The sequence below is a fragment of the Abramis brama genome (genome assembly GCF_963993115.1).
Source record: "Abramis brama genome assembly, chromosome: 9".
NCBI classification, from domain to species: Eukaryota; Metazoa; Chordata; class Actinopteri; order Cypriniformes; family Leuciscidae; genus Abramis; species Abramis brama.
In genome coordinates this window covers 38193131-38216252 of record NC_139971.1, presented here as the reverse complement: position 1 = coordinate 38216252, position 23122 = coordinate 38193131, and the positions used below count along the sequence as shown (strand labels likewise).

General features: G+C 36.4%; 2 protein-coding genes across 3 annotated transcripts; one reads left to right on the top strand and one right to left on the bottom strand.

Annotated features, from left to right (window-relative positions):
- Window positions 1–382: 382 nt before the first annotated feature.
- znf592 (zinc finger protein 592) lies at window positions 383–9304 on the bottom strand. The gene is made up of 9 exons (XM_084124308.1): window positions 8432–9304; window positions 6047–8240; window positions 5013–5191; window positions 4726–4899; window positions 4489–4633; window positions 2161–2433; window positions 1966–2078; window positions 1734–1875; window positions 383–1652 (listed from the first exon to the last, which is right to left on the bottom strand). The coding sequence occupies exons 2-9, from the start codon at window positions 8219–8221 to the stop codon at window positions 1200–1202; spliced, it is 3654 nt and encodes a 1217-aa protein (XP_083980434.1). The 5' UTR covers window positions 8222–8240; window positions 8432–9304; the 3' UTR covers window positions 383–1199.
- A 1645-nt stretch (window positions 9305–10949) lies between these two features.
- On the top strand, window positions 10950–23075 carry slc28a1 (solute carrier family 28 member 1). Of its 2 annotated transcripts, none has more exons than XM_084124150.1 (18): window positions 10950–11049; window positions 12116–12192; window positions 12267–12337; window positions 12515–12606; window positions 12941–13130; window positions 15410–15551; window positions 15841–15954; window positions 16229–16303; window positions 16382–16462; window positions 16553–16633; window positions 18539–18664; window positions 18909–19039; window positions 19135–19303; window positions 19855–20049; window positions 20170–20251; window positions 20389–20487; window positions 21703–21808; window positions 21887–23073. In XM_084124150.1, exons 4-18 carry the CDS (start codon window positions 12525–12527, stop codon window positions 21996–21998), a joined length of 1785 nt encoding a protein of 594 aa, XP_083980276.1. In that variant the 5' UTR covers window positions 10950–11049; window positions 12116–12192; window positions 12267–12337; window positions 12515–12524; the 3' UTR covers window positions 21999–23073. The 2 variants fall into 2 exon arrangements, with proteins under 2 accessions (XP_083980276.1, XP_083980275.1); XM_084124149.1 differs by lacking the exon at window positions 10950–11049 and adding an exon at window positions 11867–11876 and having other exon boundaries at window positions 21887–23075.
- The last annotated feature ends 47 nt before the right edge of the window (window positions 23076–23122 follow it).

Below are 23122 nucleotides of genomic sequence, written 5' to 3'. Positions count from 1 at the left end.
TCCCTTTAAATACTTTGGTCAGTTCAATAATAATGTATGCAGTTGTATTTTTGTTGTTGTTGAAAGAATCAAGATTGCAGTTTTGTGTCTATTGTTCAACTGGTCGAGGTCGAAATGGGATTCAGAAAGTAATTAGTAACAAGTAATTCAATACTTTTTAGAGAGTAATTAGTACAGTAATCTAATTACACTGTTGAAGATGATGTGATATTAACTTTATAGAGTAACTTACCCAAAACTGATCTCAATAAGATAATCAATGTTTTAATCTGAAACATCGGTGAAATAACTAAGAAATCTTATAGTTATCTTATAGCTATATAGTTATAATTTTAAAGGCCCCCAAAACACCAAACCTCTACTGATAGCACAAACTGTAAAGTTGAGTCTCAGATGTCTTTAATATGTAAATTCTTCCTTTTTTTCCCATACAAGCATTTACAAAAGTGCTAAATTTGATTGTAAGAATGGCTCATTGAATATAAATGAGTAATCTACATGGAATGAATATGAAAATATATTTTCTCTGAGTGCAGATACCTGGGTTTAAGTGAATACCTTTCAGAATAATGTAATCTCCATAGTAGCAAATACTGTTACAGATGTTTAGCTTTGTGATACAAGTACGCTACCTAATAAATATAAAATAAACATCATCAGACATGCCCTTCCTTCAAGACCAGCACAGCATAATCACCACCAACTATTGACCATCAAAGAGGCTTCAACATTTTTGGTGACCCTGAAAACAGCCATAATATTACATGACTGTCCCACTTATGGCTACAATATGTAACATACATAATATTTCCTGCATTGTAATGTACCCAAAACAGATTTGACATGGTACATGGTACAAACATACAATTGCTCTGTAGAGAAACATTGAAACACACTGACATGATGCTTTTGCAATTACACAAAAATAAATTATGATTATCCACATACATAGGATGAACAAGCAAGCAGTAAAAAGTGACAATTATTTGCATGAATGTAACAGTTAAGTTAATCCAAAATAATGCAATGAAACTCTGAATGAAACATTATTTAATATATGTGATATATGTGACTTGAGATATAGTATTTGACTGTAAGGCAACATGTTTGCAGTACCACATTTATAAGCTGCATATTCTGCAATCACATGCTTGCAATTAAGTTGATTAGCAGCTTTCCACTGGAGTCCTCTCTTCTTTTCAGTCCTTTTCTTCCTCATATCCACTTGTTTCTGATGACTGTGTGTTGTTGCTGTCTGTGGGCTCGGGGTGGAGTTTGCATTCCTCCTCCACTGTGGACAGACCAGTCTTTTTTGGCAAAAGAGGTACAGTTTCATCGCTCAAGTCCGTTGAGTTTTCGTGTCCTTTCCCTGTCTCCTCGTGCTCCTCTGGTTCTTTGACCTTGTGTACAATGAAGAGGTGTCTGCTGAGTGCTAGCTGAGATGTGAAACAAAGGCCGCAGTGTTGGCACTGGGGTGTGTTGCTATCGGTTCTGTGTTGAGGTATGTGTTCCTGAAACTGGGCCTGGTTTTCAGAGGTAAAGCCACATTTGGCACAGCGATAAAGTGGCTTAGGCCGCTTGGCAGGGGTGTTGTATGATGTTCCCTCATTTCCTGGAACTCCTTGGGCCTCCTCTGCTCTTCTTTTCGGCCTCTGAAAGAGGAAGTGTAGTTGTACACGAAGTACCTGAAGAAATGTTTCTATAAAATAAATAAATGAAGTATTTGTGATTACCTGGCCTGTGGGTTTGCCCACCTCCTGAGATGCTGGCTTTGCCATCTGGCTGAAATCTGGGTTCTTGATTCCATGCATCAAGCTGATGTGGTTCTTAAGCATAGAGTGTTTAGTGAAGGATATCCTCTCATTTGTGCAGTACCTTCAGAATGCATCAAGAAAGATACAAATCAAGATTGCACTCTTCAGATAAGAAAGATGCCAAACAAATCTAATTATATAGTGGTTTTACCAGCATGTGTAAACCTTCTTTTTCCCATCGTGGTCACTGCGAATGTGTCGTTTAAGACTCAAGGATGAATTAAAGGACCTTTCACATTGTCGACAAGGATGCCTCTTTACAGACTGCAAATAAACATGAACGTTCAAATGTTAGAATCTTGAATCACAAACTTAACTTCATATCGATTGAAGGAAAGGATCTCACCCTGCCATGGCTGGTCTTCATGTGACTGACGAAGGTCTCCCTGTCTGGGACCCACAGGAGGCATTCTCCACAGGTCCAACCAGCGTTCTTCATACTAACTCCAGCACTTGACTTCAGTGCAGCAGAACTCTCTCTTCCCTTCATGCTGGCCTCCTTAACCGGTTTGGTCAACCTTGGTTGGGGGTTTTGTGTCATTTTATCAGAGAAAGATATCGTCTCTGTCTTTTTAGGGCTTTTTTCTGCTTCACCTCTGAAAACGCCACCATGAATAGCCTGCAGATGAAAGAGACAATTTATTTCACTTTCTGAATGTGAATAATTATTTCAATTTCTAAATGATATAAATACACAACAACTTTTATTCTGATAGAAATGAGACAACATCTTTTGTACTGTGGCAGTACAATGGCATTGGGAAAAGCAGTGGCAGATTAAACAGTCAAAAATAAATGACCAGCTCTTTCTTTCCTCGATGCAACCATAAAAAAACAACACTTATCTCTCCTTGCACTTTCATTCTGCCCCAGTATTATACTACAAAATCCTTTTTCTATTTATTTTTCCATTTATCCTGCTAAACAGATCTAAAGCACATCAAATAAGACAATTTAAAATGCTTTCTCTGTGTTGACTGTATGCATCTCAAAGTTACAGCATTTTGCCTTATCTTTTGTTAAAAAGTTATTGTAATTACTTGACAAGCCAATCATCACTGCTACAAAAAAATCTAAGAACCTTGGTGTCACACTGAACCACCATCTGTCATTTGCAAGCACCCCCACCTCAAATGACGCTCTCATCTTGAATACTACATGTCTCCCAGCATGCAATCAAACTCAAGCAGCTCACGAGGAATGCTATACATATGACCTCTTTCAAAAATATTTGGGTTAACTTAAAAAAAAATCTTGCATTTTATCATATTTTGCCGAAAAATAAGTCTCATCTGACCATAAGTCTCACCAGGTCAAAATTGCATTGTTAAGAAAAAACATTTTATTATTAAAGTCAGGAATTATGTAAAATACCGGTGAATAAAAATGTCATTTTTACAAACACAACAAATCCTTATTCAGTATTCAGAATAGAATACAAGTATGAAAAAAAAACAAATTATAGTGGCATTCATTATAAACAACATTTATTATAAATGCCAAGCCTAAATGAATTGAGCGAAACTGAAACTATCAGCGAGTGGGAAATGCGCTATACAAATAAACTTTTGCTCATGTACCTCGCTCATTTAGCATGAATCCAAATGTGTGCTTTGCGCATGTTTTGTGTCCATGACACTAATTGGATTATATACAATGCTTTGGAATACGTTACAGCATGTTGCAGATGATTAAAAAAACGCAACATATATTCTAGAAAATATGGTATATATACAGTATTAGGTTTATTTAGACTGCACTTATTTGCATATGTACAGGAAGTACTTAATTCCTAGCAGATAATGTTCTAAATTGTCTGCTTGCCATCTGGTGATCACAACAGTCGTCATAGCAGAACATCTGCTAAATGTCTTAAAGGGATAGTTCACCCAAAAATGCAGCAATTACTCACCCTCATGTTGTTCCAACCCCGTAAGACTTTCGTTCATCTTCGGAACACAAATTGCAAAAGCAGCGCTTCAGGGTTGTACGTCAGAATGTAGGCTCACTATTGGCCAACGCTGGTCATGTGTGTGATGCTGGCCAATTCAACCCAACAATACAATTCAAAACAATACAACCCAGAAGCGCTGCGCTGTTACACTACGTGAACTCACTCAGAGGCCCACACAGAAGAAAATGAATAGTTGAATAAAGTCGTTATTTTTGTTTGTTTTTTGCGCACAAAAAGTATTCTCGTCGCTTTATAAGGCTGAGCCACTGTAGTCACTTGGACTATTTTAACGATGTCTTTACTAACTTTTCTGGGATGGCAGATATTGATTACATAGAAGCCTATGAAAAATATCTTAATTTGTGTTCCAAAGATGAACGAAAGTCTTACGGGGTTGGAACAACATGAGGGTGAGTAATTACTGACAGAATTTTCATTTTTGGGTGAACTATCCCTTTAAATGTAAATGTCTTGTAGTGTCAGACAGAAGCATAATGTAGAAAATATGCATGGAATGAACTCACACCTCCTTCCAAACACTGAATACATTATTCAGTGAAGATTTCCTTCAATAAGTACATTTACATGCATCTATAATCTATATAGTGCCAGCACTCAATACTACCGGCACTGCAGAAAGGTTGGCACTGTTACATTTTTAAAATTTAAATATCAACTAGGTAACGTAGAACCAGTACATTTGACAAACCTAATACAAACCTTGAAATGTTGTACCAAAAGTATTTTTTCTGGGAAGAATGAAGTGCACTCTGGACACTTGAACACACAAATACGATGATGAAAATGTTGGTACAACAGCTGCTTCCTCTTGAAGACTGTTTCACAGGAACACTTGTAGATCACCCTGCAGAGAATGAACCAGAAGTAACTCCTCAACAAAGTTTTAGGAACACTTACAGTATTATGACAGTATAACAGATCAATAGATGCACTTACTGATGGCTGGGTTCACTGCCGCCATGCTTGTTTTTTACATGCATCAGACAGCCGTCAGAAGTTTTGAAGGCTACAGGACATATAGTGCACTTATAGAAGACCTGGCAATGCTTCTCCTCAATGTGACTCTTCAAGAGGGACAGTGACATGAAAAGCATTTCACAATGCAGACACCTGAAGGAAATTGCATTTGAGTGAATCAGAGAGGGGGAGAGAGAGAGAGATGACAACATTAAAGAAATTCCCAGAATGTCATTGGCCTTGAGGTCACAGTTCAAGGTACTTACGAGTACCCAATTTTACGGGCATAATGGAGACAATTCTCTTTCACATGCTTCTGGATGTCCGCCGAGCGACTAAGTGCCCCACATTCAGGACAGCAATAAGGGGATTTGTGTGTGTGAATGCGTTGATGGGCTCTGTAGCTGCACTTGTTGGGAAGCAGCATTGAGCAAACCTTGCACATCTGCATTTAAAGAAAGCAAACACAAGGGTCAATGACACAGCACTTGAGTGTCCATGACGAATGCAAGGAAAAATCTCTTAATCTAGTTTAAAACAAGTGCCAAGTTCTTAGAAATGTACTGGCATTGATTTTATGGGGTTTTGAAAAAAATCTCATACCATTATCAAGTAAAAAGTAATAGCATGTCTTCCTTGCATCTTGAAAACAGGTTTAACCATTTACATTTGGCAGACACTTTTATCCAAAGCGACTTGCATTGCATTTTAAGGTACACATTTACATTCTTATCAGTTTTTGCTTTACCTGGGAATCGAACCCATGACCTTGGCGTTGCAAGCGCCAACGCTCTACTGTTTGAGCTACAAACATTTTTTTTATACATTTTTTTTTAAATGTCATAAAATATAAATGATTAAAACTAGTTTTTGGGGGTCGCACCACATTAGAACTAATCTTGCCTAAAAATGTGAATGATCTGATATTTTAAGGAACTTTTAAAAGACCTTGACAGACAGTCATGAGGGTCTTCAGGTCTGCAGAGGTCCTTTCTATGATATCATTTCCTGTTAAAATTTTTTATGCATATCGGTCAAATCACATGACTTGATTTGTGGACAAACTTAGAAAATAGAAAGCAGTGAAGCAGTTGTGTTAAAAAAATCCTAATAAAAGATTATGAAATAATATTTTTCATAAATTAAAAACATCAAAAGATGTACAGTCATTTTGTGAGTGCATTGGATTTTAATGTTTTTTGAATAAAAATGTATTTTATGACCTATTTAATAATGTAGTAATAATTTACACTTTGTTACGCTTTGTGATTCCAGTAGTAATAATAATAATTTGACTCACCAGACCTTCAGCCTCCGATGATCTCTGATAATGACCTGCAAGTGCTGTGTAGTCTGTCATCTGTTTATTACAGTCCAGACATTTGAATCCATGTCTAATAACTTTGTCGGGATAAAGTGGCAAGACTGCTTGGCCTTTGGATGACTCTGTGGTGTTGCTCCCGCAAGGGATCTGATTCACGGACTGCTTAGGTTTGGTGGGTACCAACATATGGTCAACCGCAATGGGCTTCATAAACAACTGAGTGCACTGCATCACCATACCTTTGTTCTTGTGTTCGCGAGCATGTGCCAGGAGAGCACATTTGTTGAAAAACACCAATGTTTTGGAGCAATGCGTGCATGCGACTTCAATATGCACACTCCTCCGGCTGTAATGGTAAGCAAGGCTCTTTTCCAGTCCGAACGAGTCTCCGCATTCTAGGCAGCAATAGCCTTGCGGTGGGAGCTTGATATTGGTGCCTGGTGGTGGACTCAGGTCAGGAACATATGTTGGCACTGGGTTTGAGTAATTCAACAGTCTGTTTAAGGTTCCAGCTGCAGTATTTGAGACAACAGCTCGTGTGTTTGGGGAGACTTTTTTAACTTGATGCACCAATGGTACAGAACTGCACACCATTGACGATGATAAGTGAGAGGGCTCCTGTCTGTTAGTGGAAGACCTCGCTGTAACCGAGGCAGCCACGCTATGTGGGACTAGATTTAGGTTTGCTAAGTGTAATGCCTTCGGAAGGTAGTTTGTATTAGCAGAAGAACCCATCTGAGCAGAAGAAGCCTTCCTTTGCTTGTTTCCACCATGTGTTGTCTTTAAGTTATGACTATTATTTTGGGTTTGAGGTTTCTTTGAGCTCCTTACCAATTTCGGGGTGGATTTGCTCCCCAATAAAGCGGTCTTCGAGGCTTCCTGATTTCCATCTTCAAAAATTACCTCCGAAATGATATCATTTGAACGATACACAGGCAATGTTTTCGAGAAGGCATCTTCAACTGAGGACTGAGATGGCGAAGACCCAAACGGTGACGTGAGATCTTCGGTCTCAGAGTCTGGCAATATGCTTGTGACGGTGCGTTTGATTTCTCCAGATGAGGTTTTGATTGTCTTTATTCTGACTCGTGGTATGGCTGGAGGCGAGCCAGTAGCGACAGCTGGAGATGCTTTACCACTGCTGTCACTGCATATACTCATTGGGCTCTCAGGCTGTTTCACGAAACGTTTCACCACTTCTAGAGGACTTCTTGGGCTCCTTGGCGAAATGGGTATTTTTGGACTAATTTTCATGGTCTCTTTTGGGGTAACTGGAAAGTCCCTTGAATTAGTTTGCCCACCAGGATCCTTTTTAGCATTTAGGGCTACTAATGCATCAAGACAAGAGGACAATCTGGAGGAATGAGCTTTGTCGCATGGACGGGAAGAAGGACTAGTCGTCTCAGGGGTTGAATATGCACTTGTTCCACAATCTTGGATGCAGTCCCTCTTAGTCACAGAATCATAATTTTTTGAGCCATCACACTCGAGATCATCCACACCTTTTGAACCATGATGTCTTTCATTGCACTTGTCTGTCAAGGTGGATGCATCTGGATTTCCATGACTGTCTAAAACAGGAAGAGACGAAGATGTAAAGAGTGAATTAGACGAGAAGTACGATGTCTCTGCAGATTTTGGACGGTCATTGATTCCATTGCTTTGAATGTCTTCAGATTCCGGGCTTGATATTGGGCTAAACTGAGGCATAGACTCTGATAGAGTGGGAACTTTTTCAGCCTTGTAGAGGATGGGAATTTTTTCCAAGGAATGTCTTGAACAGTCCCCATTGACAGAAGAGTTATCCAGCCTTGGATAGCTAGAGAGATGTGTCTCCAGTGAGCCTGCAGAAGTTTTGAAACCATTTTGTAAAAGCTGCCCCAAATGAGAGCTCTCCTTCTCCACAAGATTTTCATAGGAGTTCTGACGGCTGGTGTTCTTTACTATAACACTGACAGCAGGGACATCAGTTGTAGGCACTGGGTGAGGGATCAAAACCGTGGCATCCATACACATCTCTGAGTGCTTCAGGTGTCCCTCTCCCTCATCTTGATTCCCATGAATGGCTTCTTTGGCATCCAGACTGGTCGCATCAGGGATGTCAAATGCAGCCAAGAGATCATCAAAATCAGGTGTCTTCATATCACCCATGATTGAAGGTTTTCAAAACCTGAAGCAAATACAATATAGAATGAGAATTAAATCAAATGATATGCAGACCACATACAATCAGTGTAAAATAATTTAATACCACAACTAACAGACATAAAACCACATTACAACTTCATTTATGATCCTAGATCTATAAAATATTGAATTGCAATGATGCCTAATACAAAATAAAGATTTAATAGTATTCACCATTTGATTTCTGGTTAGTTCATCTCAGCAGTTGTTGGTGTCCATTAGATTTGCTGCTGTGGACTTTCATCTGCATTGCACTGACACTTCCAGGAACTTCCATAGTACCAGTCCAGCCAGCTCAAAGACTTGTTTATGGAAACCTTGAATCCTTTCTAAGCAATTTAACATCATACTACTGTATTTCACATAACCACACTCCTGTTTTTCTTCCAGCCAGTTAAATATTACTCAATATAGTTAGCCTGTCACCATCGCATAAATTAGTTTAACCTGAAAACTGTCGAAGAATTTGTTTTAGACCGATAGAACACCTTTTTACAGGCGTTACGTCAATAAAATAACACATTTATCGACAGTTATGGGCTTTTTGTACGAGGATGTTGGAGAGTTAGCTTTAGCTTATATGCTAACTGAGAAAACAAACCTTCGGCAAGCTAACAAATCGTTCAAAACATTGCTTACAGTCATATTGGTACTATTTCATTCCGTAACACATGACCTGTCACTTCTACCGTGTTTAATGTTAAGACAGAAGAGAGAAATTAAGAGATCAAAGCGGTTCGTGTTGACAGAAGCTTTAGCTGTGCAGTCGGGTGCGCGCTTCTCTAACGTTAGCTGCTTGCATCCCAGCTCTGTAAATAACGCAAATCTGCGGTAATACTACAACAGTCTGCGAGTCTACAGCCAAACAAGCATTTAAAGCAACATTTTAAATGCCATGCAAATGGATGAGCAAGTCAGCGTAAGGTATGTTTGATTTGTGAGGTTTATAAAAGTGAGTTGTTTACAGTTGCCTGCTGTCTGCTAGCTAACAGCTCTCTCCCCTTCCTGTGTGCTTGAGAACCCCGCTCAACGCCACACACGGGCTGTGGCTCAAATACGTGCGAGCTGCCTACATAGACAGCATTTGTGGACAGGCATTTTTGAACATGCAAAACGCACCTATGACGCGCAAAAATGCAGTTTATGAGCAAACACAGACATGTCTCCCCAAACTACAATAAACAACAACTAGCCTATTTCATAAACCGTGTTTATAAGAGTGTTTACATGCTACGGGACAAATTACTGGAAAAAGTCGTATTACGTCCATAGACTGTACGTCTATGGACACATGGATTTCTTTGTGTTTTTCCTGATCATCACCTAACACCGCCCTTCACTTTTAAAAATACCATTTCTTTTTAAACATTTTCATAGAGCGTATGCTGGTCTTTTCACCCACAATAAATACTTATTTCGCAAATACATTGACAAAAATTACTTCAGACCTGGGATCCCTTGCTTGTAAGACACTAAAAACAAAGGTCAGAATGATAATAAGCAATATCAATGTTTATGTGCTTGTCATTGTACAAAATTTGCAGGAAAGACACCTGGCTGATATTAAAGAAATATCATGACTGCTTGCTCCAGCAAAGCACATAAAATGACTTCATGAATGTCTGTTAATGTGTTTTGTACACATTAGACCTTCAATAAAATGCAGTGATGCACAATTTGGTCTATTAAACTGCAAGTGTGCGTCATCTTGTGTTAACTAAAAGGAATTAGGCACCATTTAATTTTATGACTGATTTCGAGTTTCCAAGAAAACAGTTATAGATTCCACATATTGTCTGATAGTTACATTTAATTGATTAATTATGTAATCTTCATAAGCATTCTATGCTTCAAATCTTCAGTCTACTCTCTTGAATGCATAATATACCAGTTTAGGGTCAGAATGGCACTACATTTTACCTGAATTTGAAGTTAAATGGAAATCAGATTGATCTAAAAGCTGCATATTGTGCATAATCAGTGTACAAAGACAACATCAAAGACCAAAACTTTCAGTCTTCAGGAAACGTCCTATAGACGTATTGCAGATGAGCAAACACTCTAAAAAATCTGTCTCCCAGATGTAAACACGTACATCAAATAGACGTCTCTGTGATGTATGTGTGCTATGCTCAGATTGCTACCAGTGAGTTTTTATTACTGTATAAATGTTCTGTATTCAGACATAAAAGTAATTTATATTCTACAATGTGCAACAGTGGCATCTAGCGTCCAAACTGTCTAAAGCTGGTAGTGTTCGTACACCTCACTGCAGTGCTGTCTCATTTTTTAGCGCTTAAAAAAAAAAAAAAAACTGCACACCGATAATTCTGCTATTCTGAGACCAGAGGGTCATCAGTAGAGCTCAAACAGTAGAGCTGTTGCAATGCCAAGGTCATGGGTTTGATTCCCAGGGAAAGCAAGAACTGATAAGAATGTAAATGTGTAGCTTGAAATGCAATGTAAGTCGCTTTGGATAAAAGCATCTGCCAAATGCATAAATGTAAATGTAAACATGGCCCACCTATAAAAGTTGCATTGTGAATTCAAACCAAACTGTATGCTGCTTACATTAAACAGTAGACTTAAAAGTATAGGAAGTCTGAAAATTCTTCATTCTTCAGGTATTGTGTTTTGATATTGGTTATCATGTTTTTTTGTTCATCTTGCTTCAGGCCCGGCGCCATGCCCATCCCAGCTCTGTCCCTCCACCCATCCCAGCTCTGTCCCTCCACCCATTAGATCCACAGAGAGATGGACGTCCAGAGAGGAGGAGCTGGAGCTATAGTGCAGTGAGTATAATTTTGTTCTTCACTCGCTGAAATTGAATCGGAATGATCAGGGAACTGAGTGAAATACTTCACACTGCATGCTAAAGAGATTTAAAAAAATATAGCTAAAAAAAATCATCAATCCAATTGAAAAAGTTTGTGAACATCGTTCAACATGTGTTTGTTTCTGATTCTGACATTCCTGATTTGAATATTTTCAATAATTTTGGCAATAAATGAACTGTTAAATGAGTGACATTGAGATGAGTCCTTGTAGTCGTCTAATTGACTCTTATATGCTGATGTAATATATTATAAACTTGCAGGTGATTTTTATAAAAATATATTATCTTCTCAGTTGTTTAAAAGGTCAAGGCAATTATCAAAGTTTAATAATTTAATACATTTAAATTGTGTGTCCTGGCACTGGGACTGTTTTGGGCCAGTTCTGATTGGTAATTGAGCGCTCAGTGTTTTATAGTACCGATATATAGATAATTATGGATAATAATACTGGCCACTCTGACTCTCAGACTCTGCCTCTGGGACGGCCATAGAATGGCAGGCCCTCCGTCACGTTACATTTTTGTTGTTCCTGATAGTTTGTTTTCCTCTACTTTGTATCTTGTTGGCCTCTGAAATAAGGTGGAGCTTCACTGTAATAAATGATAAAAAGATGCTGTTTCATGACTACCACACTGACTAGTAATCTGATAGCAACGTGCAAGTGTCTTAAATACAAAAACGTTAGTATGTAGTTAATTAGTGATAAGATTTCCAAGTGAGCAGAGTATATATTCCAGCTCAAGGTTCAAGACCCAGCAGTTGTCAGAGAGAACGCAGAATGAGTAAGCCATGTATTTACTTCTCTATTCTTTAGAGATTTATTTTTCAAACAGGTATTTGAACAGCTGGTTTTACCATGGTTTGCATAAAGGAGGTGTTGGTTTCGTATATGTAGGCAGTCGTTAATGATTGTTTGGATGAAATGTGAAAACGGACATGCTTAGAAACTTGCAAACTTAAGGAATTGCTGGATCAAGGTTCAATAGAGCTGGTAAAACGTTTTCTGATACTTTCCTAACAGCGGACAAAGAAGATTTACAGCTGACAACCATCTCGTATGGGAATGAACCAGGTGTGGACAATCCAGCATTTGTGAAGGTAGGCTTGAGGAAGTATGAGGAAGTTCTCTGAAAAGTTAACAAGTTAAAAATCTCTGTTTTTTGTATCTTTAGGAGGATAAATTAACAGATGATCTGAGTGACAGTGATAAAGAAGAGTCAGAGGAGTCAAAATCATGCCTAAGGTGTGGTTGTGAATTTAATCAGTGAATACGAGGTCATTCAGATTTCATTGTCACATTATTTAGTAATGAAATTCCTTTGAAATTGCATAATGCGTCATATTAAGCAATGTCAACCCAGTTATGCTGTTACACTTCACATGTTCAAGATCTTTAGCTATTATTTATTGTTTACCACAGCAAAGCATGCATGCCCATCACGGTCGCAGAGATCTTCTGCAAGACACACTCCAAAATAATCAAATACATCGCTTTGGGAATCTTTGGTGCAGGTAACATATTTTCATCTTTCCTGTTTTATATCTATACACCCTATAAAATAAAGGTTAAAAAAGGAGATTTCAGTGAATAGTTCTTAAAAGAACCATTTTGTTTTCTTTGTGTCATTTTAATAATCAGAGGACCCTTTTTCCACTTTAAAGAAACTTTTGTGCATTGGAGAGTTCAAAAATGTTCTTCATGGATCCACTGATGTCAAGAACAGTTATTCTTAGGAGTGTTATTGTTTCTAATTAAACATAGGGATGCATTATCCATTGGTGATTTCTTTTCCCCCCCAAGTGAACAGTGTACAATACCTGATGTTTTTCGTGTTTTAAATTGAAGGTTATTTGGCTTACTTCATTGCTGCGTGTTATTTGGACTTCAAGAGGGCAGTGGCTCTGGTTGTCCTCACTTGTCTTGGGGTGTTCATCGTCGCGTGCGAACTAGTAAATAAGTACTTTGGTGACAGAATAAGGAGGTTCTTCAAGCCTGCTCAAAGGTGTTTCAAATCCAATATCAGATGGATAAAATGGTGAGTAGGACACTTTGATAGACTATCGTTAAAAGGTTTGTGTCTGTAAGATTATTAGCCTAAATGTTTTTGAAAGAAGTCTAATTTATTTGATCAAAATACAGTAAACAGTAATAATGGGAAATATAATTAACAGTTTTCTATTTGAATATATATATTAAAATGTAATTTATTCCTGTGATGCAAAACTGAATTTTCAGCATCATTACTCCAGTCTTCAGTGTCACATGATCCTTCAGAAATCATTCTAATATGCTGATTTGCTGCTCAAGAAACATGTCTTAATATTATCAATGAAAACAGCACAACATTTTTCCAGGATTCTCTGATGAATAGACTTTTTTTTTTTTTTAAAGCAGCATTTCAACGGAAATCTTTTGTAACATTATAAATGTATTTACTGTTTTGACTGTCAATTTTACCCTTGTCAATAGCTTGGAATGGTTTGGAGGTGGCTGATTTAAGAGCACCATTCCCTCTGGAATTTCCTATGGCATTTTAGAAGTGTTTTTTTGTTAGTTTTGTTGCTAAAAAGTTGCCTTATAATGGATACAACTAGTACAACAATGTGAGATATGTATTGTGTAACAACTTGTTAGCCACTTATGTTTTTAAAGATCAGAAAATTCATGTATGAGGTTTTGACTGTGTGTAATTCATTTTGTAGGACAAAATTAATGTTTATCACAGACCTTTAAGTATTTAAATTAATAAATTGCTATTAATATAGAAACAAAAAACAGCCAAACTCTAATATAAAATATAAAAATATAAAACGCTAAAACATGTTAATTGAAGATTCAAACTAAACTGATTTCTAATAATTATTTGGTAACACTTCAGTGGTCAGTGGCTGTTATGCAGTGCACAATGAAAGCAATAGGGAAGAAAACAGTTTTTAATAAATCCACAAAGAATACACTTATGATACTGGTTTCTGAACAGAAAGAACTCAAGTCTTAATAAAACCACAGGGAATGTAATTAAGGAGAACAGAAGCAGGTGTGTGGAATTAACAGCCAGGGAAACTAACTAGGAACTCAGGTGAAAACCAAACAAACTAGAACATAACAGAATATGCATGTTATAACAACATTAGTTAACTACATTAGTTAATGAACAACATTTCTACGGCATTTATTAATCTAAATCTCGAACCACTGTGGAATCTCCAGTTTTAAATAAACACTGAACAGAGGAGAGACTGCTGGCAGAAAGAGAACAACAGAGCTCGTAATAAAACCAGAATCAACAGTAGCTTGACTTTTCGGAGATAAAGAGAACTGAGGGGTTTGAAATGTTGTAAAAGCAACGCGGAAATGGCATTGTTATTTCTCAACAGGAGAGTAAGATATTCTATTGAACAGGTAAATCATTTGTAATAATGATTATTATAAAACATTAAATTGTGAAATGATAATCTCATTTCATTATGGTTGCTGTAGCGCTGTGCTGGGATTCATTTTCAAGGAAGTACCGTGTCTATTAATGAGTAAAGCTACAGTAACGTCTTCAGCTAGTCAGCTTGAGATCCTTTCCATCTAAACTGGTTATATCTCTTAAGCCTTGTAGTGATGTTTTACGAGCAGTAGGATAATCTCTCTCTCTTTTTTTAGTTATGAGAAAGAACCATATTCATGAGCCGAAGCACAACCAAAACAATGTTCTTCTGCAAAAAGCATGCAGTTTTGTTTTTTAACTGCTAGAGGGCCAAAAGTTGCATAGTGTACCTTTAATCTCAACATTTACTAAGACATTATTAAAATTAAAAGTTGTATTTGTTAAGACATTAGTTAATGCACTGTGAACTAACATGAACAAACAAAGAACAATACTATTAGATTAATAACTCAGATTAATAAATGCTTTAAAAATGATTTGCTCGTTGTTAGATCATGTTTGCTAATGCATTCACTAATGTTAGCAAATTTGATTTTATTGTAAAGTGTTACCAGTTATTTCTACAATATAATACAAAATAATAATAAAATTGAAACATAAAAATATTAAAATAATAAACATATATGTAGTTCTCTCCTTCAATAAATGTTGTTTTTAATTGAAGAACATGCAACATTCTGAAGTCACAAAATAAATTGTGGTTAATTAATATCAGATAGTCTTTGAAAACTGTGTTGGACCATGTGGGGCCTTTGAAAAGGTTGAGAACCACTGCTCTAAATATAATAAAAATATGCAATGTGTGCATTTAATAATAAAAATATGTAAATCATAACTAAACGCATGTGTCATGGTTGATATGTCTGTGTATGTTGCAGGGTGTTCATAGTAATTGTGCTGGTACTGCTGGTGGCATGGCTGGTCATCGACACACGACAGCGCCCAGAGCAGCTCATCTCTTTTGCTGGTGTCTGTCTATTCATTATTGCCATATTTCTCTTCTCTGCACACAGAACTGCGGTGAGTGATAAAACACACACACACACACACACACACACACACACACACACACACACCTGCGTTCCATGCTTTATTGAATGTGCTTATCTCGGACTGCATTTTTTTTAGACTTTGGAATTCCTGCAAACCTTATCAGATTGTTCAGGTTGTCATTTCCTTACAATAAAACAGTTGTATAGACAATGATTTTAATAACACTGCACTTTAAAGAAAAAAAAAAAAGGTGTATTTTTGTTCCCTTTTTTTGTGGTTGTTAACAAAAACATTGTTTGCATTGAATGCTGTGTAGGTGAGCTGGAGGACTGTCTTTTGGGGACTTGGTTTACAGTTTGCCATTGGCCTGTTTATCATTAGGACAGAGCCTGGTCTCATGGCCTTCGAATGGCTTGGAAAGCAAGTTCAGGTATAACATAAAACATAATAATAATTATTATTATTATTATTTTTATTAAATTAGAAAAAAACTGAGCATTTTCACTAGTGGCCTCAGACATTTGGACACCTCTAAAATAATCTCCATCCTACTTTAAAAAGATATATCTCATTAAATTAAGTTAATATTTTACAATCTGTGGTAACTTATTGAAACAAAACAATAGTTGATGATTTAAACTACAAGAGAGAAGAAAAAACAAAACAAATTCCCTGGTCTAAATAATTTTTCTTTCTTTTTTCAGATATTTCTGGACTACACAAAAGCTGGTTCATCATTTGTGTTTGGAGACCTCATTAAAGACATATTTGCTTTCCAGGTTAGTAATGAGACATACTTGGCATGAAATGCATGGATGGGTTTATTTTTACTACTGAATGTTGCTCAATACTCGCAGGCTCTGCCTATAGTGGTGTTCTTCAGCAGTGTAATGTCCGTGCTGTACTACATTGGGGTGATGCAGTGGGTCATCACAAAGGTAAAAGTGACTCAGTCCAGTCTTGTATCGATTCAGCCTATGAGACCTACTTCATGTGGCTGTATTAACAATGTATCATTCTGTGTCAAGATTTCCTGGGTAATGCAGGTAACGATGGGAACCTCCTCTACAGAGACTCTCAGTGTGGCAGGGAACATTTTTGTTGGTCAGGTAATATCATCATTCACTCTCAGAAAAAAAAAAGGTACAAAAGCTTACACTGGGGCAGTCCCCTTTCAAAAGGTACTAATATGTACACTTTAGGTACACTGTAAAAAATTATTTTTGGTGAAGTAAATACTACTGAAAAAAAACAATGTAATTTACATGAAAAAGTTAGTTCAGGCAAGAATTAAAAAAACGAAGTAAATTCCATATCAGTACTTAATTCAAGCGAGTAGAAATGAAAGCGCAAATATCAACTCAATAAAATTAAGTAAAAATTACTCAGCTTTTCTGATACTGGGGTTCCCATCATGCACTGGACCTTGAATAATTAATGAGGTTAATTTTTCACTGGTTTCCAGCTGTATTTACACTGTTTTATCATTGCTTTTGTTGTCAGGATTAGAAACTTGCCATTTTGTGACATTTCGAGTAAATTTTCTGCTCAAAATGACACATTCAAACACAAAAACGATCCATCAAATGTTACCGTCATTGTGTATTGTCTACCAAGTATTGAGGTCTTTGCATTCACATGATGCTTAACATCTGACATGCTGTAGTATAAATTACTTAGATAATCTAAGTAAAGCACATACTATAAATGACTGGTATAATTCAATATTATTGTTTGAGTGAAATGTAATGCAAAGGAAATTTCAACTAAATCGATATTAATCAACCTTTTACTAGCTAAGTTAAAATGACTTATTTTCTGTGTTACTTTCACTTAACTAGGTTAAGTAAAGTTTACTTAATTCCATATTCCAAGTAAATTTAACTTAAAGATTTCTAATTAAAGCTACTGATGAATATGTTTAGGTTTTTACTTGGCAAATCTTTGTAAATTTACTAGCATTTTCTGAGTGAAAAAAGTTGCCTAGCTTTTTTCAAGTAAATCCTACTCCAAATTTTTTTCAGTGTACTAATATGCAGTGTTAGGGAAAGTTACTTTTAAAAGTAATGTTACAATATTGCATTACTCCCTAAAAGAGTAATTAATTGTGTTAGGTACTTTTTTGGAAAGTAATGCATTACGTTACTTTTGCGTTACTTTTTCTCACCTGGGCTGGGCTTGCTTGTTTATTTTTTTAATAATTTTTTATTATTATTTAATTACTATTTTTTGCAAATGTAAAGACCCTTTCACAGCAAAGTGAAATGAATAAGCCTCAGGCTGAAGGAAATGCAAATTCACGCCTGTACAGTTGAAAACCAAACTTTTAGCTGTGCTGCTATTCTGGATTGCAGAAGAATAGGACACAGGTGAAGAAACTTCAACACTCTGGCTGCATCCGAAATCGGAAACCTACTCATTTGAGTAGGTACTTACTTTATACTTAGTAAGTACTTAGGTACTTAGTAATTACTTTGCGACCTCTAAAAAAGTTTGTTCTATATAGTATGAGTGTGTGTAGTATGAATGTAATGTGGACATACTAGATTCGCCACTAGTTGCCATTATCATGTGACCTACCAGCGTCAGTTACATCGCTTCACTTCCATTCATCAATCCTCTCCCGTGGCCTCATGGGATAGTAAAGTGTCCATCATATGCACACTTCAGAATCTCGCCAGAAGTAGTAGGTCATCCAGGTACTTTATGCCTACTCTTTATGAGTACTGTGAATTCAGACATACTACTTTTGTCACATGCTGTTTTTCGCCTACTATATAGAGTATGCGATTTTATGCGTTTCTACCTTTTTTCTATAATGTACATCATTTTAAAATTAAATAAATTAAATTAAATACATAAAGATGCAACATTATAAATGCACTCAAATTTCCTTAAATATTTCTTGACGACTTTAGATACACATCAGTTTCTTAAGGGAGAAGATCCTTTAAAAAGTCAGGCAATTAAACAAATTTGGGTCAGTGATAATGTGATGTTTTGATGTGTTTCAGACAGAGGCGCCCCTCCTGATTCGTCCTTATTTGAAGGACATGACCAAATCTGAGATTCATGCTGTCATGACTGGAGGATTTGCCACCATTGCTGGGAGTGTTATGGGGGCATTCATCTCATTTGGGGTACGGCAATATGTACTTAATTTTATTGGTAAAACTCTCCCATGAAAAGTAGAAAAAAAAAGAAAAACATTTAGTTACAAATGAATGAGTTTAGTTCTTCTTACCACTTATCATTTTCTGTAAAGCTGCTTTAAAATGATATGTATTGTGAAAAGCGCTATACAAATAAATGTGAATTAAATTGAATTGAATTACCGTAGTATGTTAAGTTCTCTATGTGATCATTAAAGTCTCCTCCACACAGATTGATGCCTCGTCTCTGATTTCTGCATCGGTGATGGCTGCCCCATGTGCTTTAGCCATCTCCAAACTATCCTACCCTGAAACTGAAAAGAGCAAGTTCACATCTAAAAGTCAAATTAAAGTTGACACTGGGTGGGTTCACCTCTCAAATACGCAGTTTAGGTTTCTAAATATTGTATGTTTTGCGTTAACATGTTTTTATTGAATGTGTTGTTGTTTGTTCTCAGTGGTGAGCAGAATGTCCTGGAAGCTGTCAGCAATGGTGCGTCTGCATCTATTGGGCTTGTGGCCAACATCGCTGCTAACCTGATTGCTTTTCTCGCCATTTTGGGCTTCATAAATGCTACTCTCAGATGGTTTGGAGGCATGGTGGGATACCCAGATGTCAGTTTTGAGGTGTGTATTACCCAAACCTAGTGCGCACATTGCATTTATTTGATCAAAAATTCAGTAAAACAGTAATATGAAATGTTATTACAATTCAAAACAAGTGCTTTCTACTTTAAATGCTTTCTATTCTTTTTATTCCTGTGATGGCTGAATTTTCGGCATCATTACTCCAGTCTTCAGTGTCACATGATCCTTCAGAAATCATTTTAATTAGATGATTTGCTGCTCAAGAAACGCTTCTTTGTATTATCAATGTTGAAAACCGTTGTGCGGCTTAACATTTTTGTGGAATCCGTAATGCAATTTTTAAAGGATTCTTTGATGAATAGAAGACTCAAAAGAACAGCATTTAGTTGAAATATAAATCTTTTGTTTACTGTCACTTTTGATCCTTGTTGAATAGAAGTAATTATTTCTTTAAAAAACAACAACTTTTGAATGGTTATACAGTGTATATTCATGTTATATCAAAATTAAAGGGTCATAATCATCACCTTACAAATATTTATATTCAAAAGCGAAGTGTTTTAACAGAGCCATTACTTTCAACCCTGCAGATTATCTGCTCCTATGTGTTTATGCCGGTGGCCTTTATGATGGGAATTCCATACGACGAGTCTTTTACAGTGGCTGAACTTATTGGGACTAAACTCTTCCTCAATGAGTTTATAGCCTATGAGAAGCTGTCAGTGCTCAAAAACAACAGACTTAATAGCCTTTTAGAAGATGTTGCAGATAAAAAATTTCTCTCAGTAAGTAATGTCTCTTCAAATTGTGTATAAATATGCCGTTAAAAAACATAATAATCAGTCAAATGCGTAATCTGAAGTCTGTCAGAAGCATTACAAGTATGCTGTTCAAACCACTTGCAGGTTCGATCAGAAATCATCTGCACCTATGCCTTGTGTGGCTTTGCTAATTTCAGCTCTCTTGGTATTGTGATTGGAGGCCTGTGTGAGTATCTATTTAAAGCACTTATATGAAGTGTGCTTAAACGTTGTACCTTGTGACATCTTTTTGCCATTGTTCAGTTACATATTTTTTTAATAACACAATTTACTGTTCATTTTTTAATTGTTATTATTCCACAGCTTCTATCTGTCCGGCAAAGAAGGGTGACATATCTGCTTTAGTGCTCAGAGCCTTATTCACAGGCACATGTGTTTCCCTGATCAATGCCTGTATTGCTGGTAAGCAATCTCTAATTCAAAGTCAAACCAACATCACAGCTTTATGTATCACCACACGCCATTAAGTTGTCATTTAGCAGACATTTTTATTTAAAGCAACTTATGTTACACATTAGAGTCTCCATGAAGCCTTGATCAAGAATACAATTATGAATTGCTAGGGCTGTTCAATTCCAATTTTTTTTTATTATTCTTCCCTAAAATGCATCGTGCAGCCCAAACCGTAAGACCTAGAGACCTGAAACTCGGTCAGATGGTAGTAGTCTTGCTCGCTATTCAGATACCCGGACTCGTCCCAATTGGCCAGATGGTGGCGCTATAGCGCAAAAAACAAAAAATTGACACATTTTTGCTTAAATCTCATTAGCCCTCACAACCTCAAGTGTCTAATCTTGATTCCTTCGATTCCTCACTGTTGCTTTTCTTTTTTGAAAGAATGCTTTATTGAAGCATGTTTCACCTAATCTCACTTGATTACATGATATGATATGAATACATGAAATGAAGGCTTACATGACACAGAAATGTAAAAAATACGTATTATTGACGTCATTACGCAAAGGGAAGACAACAGCCTTTTATCTCTGTTTTCTGTAGTCAGGTAGCACCAATTTAATTTAATTTCCACCTTTCTACTGTATAGACAGCCAAATTTGATTAAAAAGCCAATTTTTCCAGCAGTAAAGTTACCAGCACAGATCTTAACCACTAAGCCAAAGCACCCCCAGCTGGTGGTTTTGATCAAGTACAATCTAGTATTGACTGGCTACACTGTGTTACTTTTTAAGCTGATTCTTAGCAAAAAACACTTTGTTCTTTCAAAATGATATGTGCTCATTCATGTGTAATTACTTCCACCAACTGATTAAGTATTCTCGTAAGCATAGAATCTGCCATTTAGAATACATACGAGCGAGTCGCTCGAATGGCGGCAGCCATGTTGCGCCTCCATCTTGAAAGTACATTAGCCAAAGAGGGACATACCTGGAAATTCAAGCTTCGCCTTTCGCGCTTTTACACTCAGTGGCACCGTGACGAATGCGAGGGGGAGATTACTCTGTAGGAGCCACCGTAGGAGTTAAAATGCCATCGGAATGGGAGGGGCTAGAAAGTAATATTCAGTTGGTTGTCATATACGATTTCAACGCTAGATGGGAGAAAATCTTACACAGTGTAGCTTTAAGATTGTTATCATTATCATTGTTCTACCTGTAGGTATCCTTTTCGTCCCTCCATTCGACTGCGTGGATCTGTTTCAAAACGCAGCCTTCAATACCACAGTGCCCAAAATTGACACTTGCTGTAGTGAACTTTTTGAAAGGTAAGGACAAGAATATTGTTGCATTGTAGCATGTTGCATTTACTTAGATGGCTTCGATATAATTTTTTTTCTTTGCAGCACTATCAACAATGGAACAATTTATTTCGAGGGGTCCTGGAGTGGAGTGAAAAATGCTACAATTTATTTTGCTAACTGCTGTGGTCTCTATCAGGCAACTGTGTGCATTTAGTTTGGCCAAGAGGTAACAATACAACAATGCAGAAAACACATCTCAACTAAATATAATGACTTTATTTATTACATTTTAAAATGCATGTTCAGTTGATATACTGTCACTCTACAAAAACGCTGGGTTGTTTAAACCCATGTTTGGGTCAAATATGGACAAAAATAAAAAAAAATAATATAAAAATTTAAACCAACGATTGGGGTTGTCCATATTTGACCCAACCATGGGTTTAAACAACCCAGCGTTTTATGGACACAGTATATTTGATTATATTTGGTCATTTACCTATTCAAACATAATTTCTTTATAGATATAACAATGTATTAGAGAACAATGTATAAGTATTTTATTTTTATGGTTTGTTTTTATGTAAAAGCTTTAAATTTAATTCAATTTGTGTTGTCCTGTCTTACATAACTGTTATAATCATTTTTGGAAGTTACATCCAATGACGCGATAGATAGATAGATCCACAATAGATATTAAGACACGTGCTATGCAGTGTTTTATTGAGACAATCATGCTGGAATTGCAGTGACTACTGCGTTATTATACTGCATTAATGGTCATAGGGCTCTTTGGTCAGGTAAACAGTTTTTTAAGATATAAAGCACTGGACTCTGTCTCTGGACAGTAAAATGAGTCAAAGAAGTTTCTACTGCTATTTACATGTTTATTTTACAAAAATAAATAACAAAACACAACAAAAACACCTAAAATACTTATCCTTATAAACATATTCTGCTAAGCTCTCTCTCTAATACTCTAATACACTACAATCCGCATTGTTTCTATAATATAAACCCCTCTTATCATCTTATCATTTATGACCACTATCTGTAGTAACCCTTCATATAATAATATATCATATTATCTTCATAATAATTTCCACAGAATAATGATTACTAATTCTTGTGAATGGGGTAAAGGTTTAGATAGCTACATTTATTGATTTATGTTATTTTAAATGAACATACATTTCAATATGTATGTAGTGTGAGTATCTGTGTGTGTGTGTATATATATAAATATATATATATATTTTTATATATATATATATATATATATATATACACACACCAACCATTTAAATGTTGGAGTTGGTAAGACTTTTTAATGTTTTT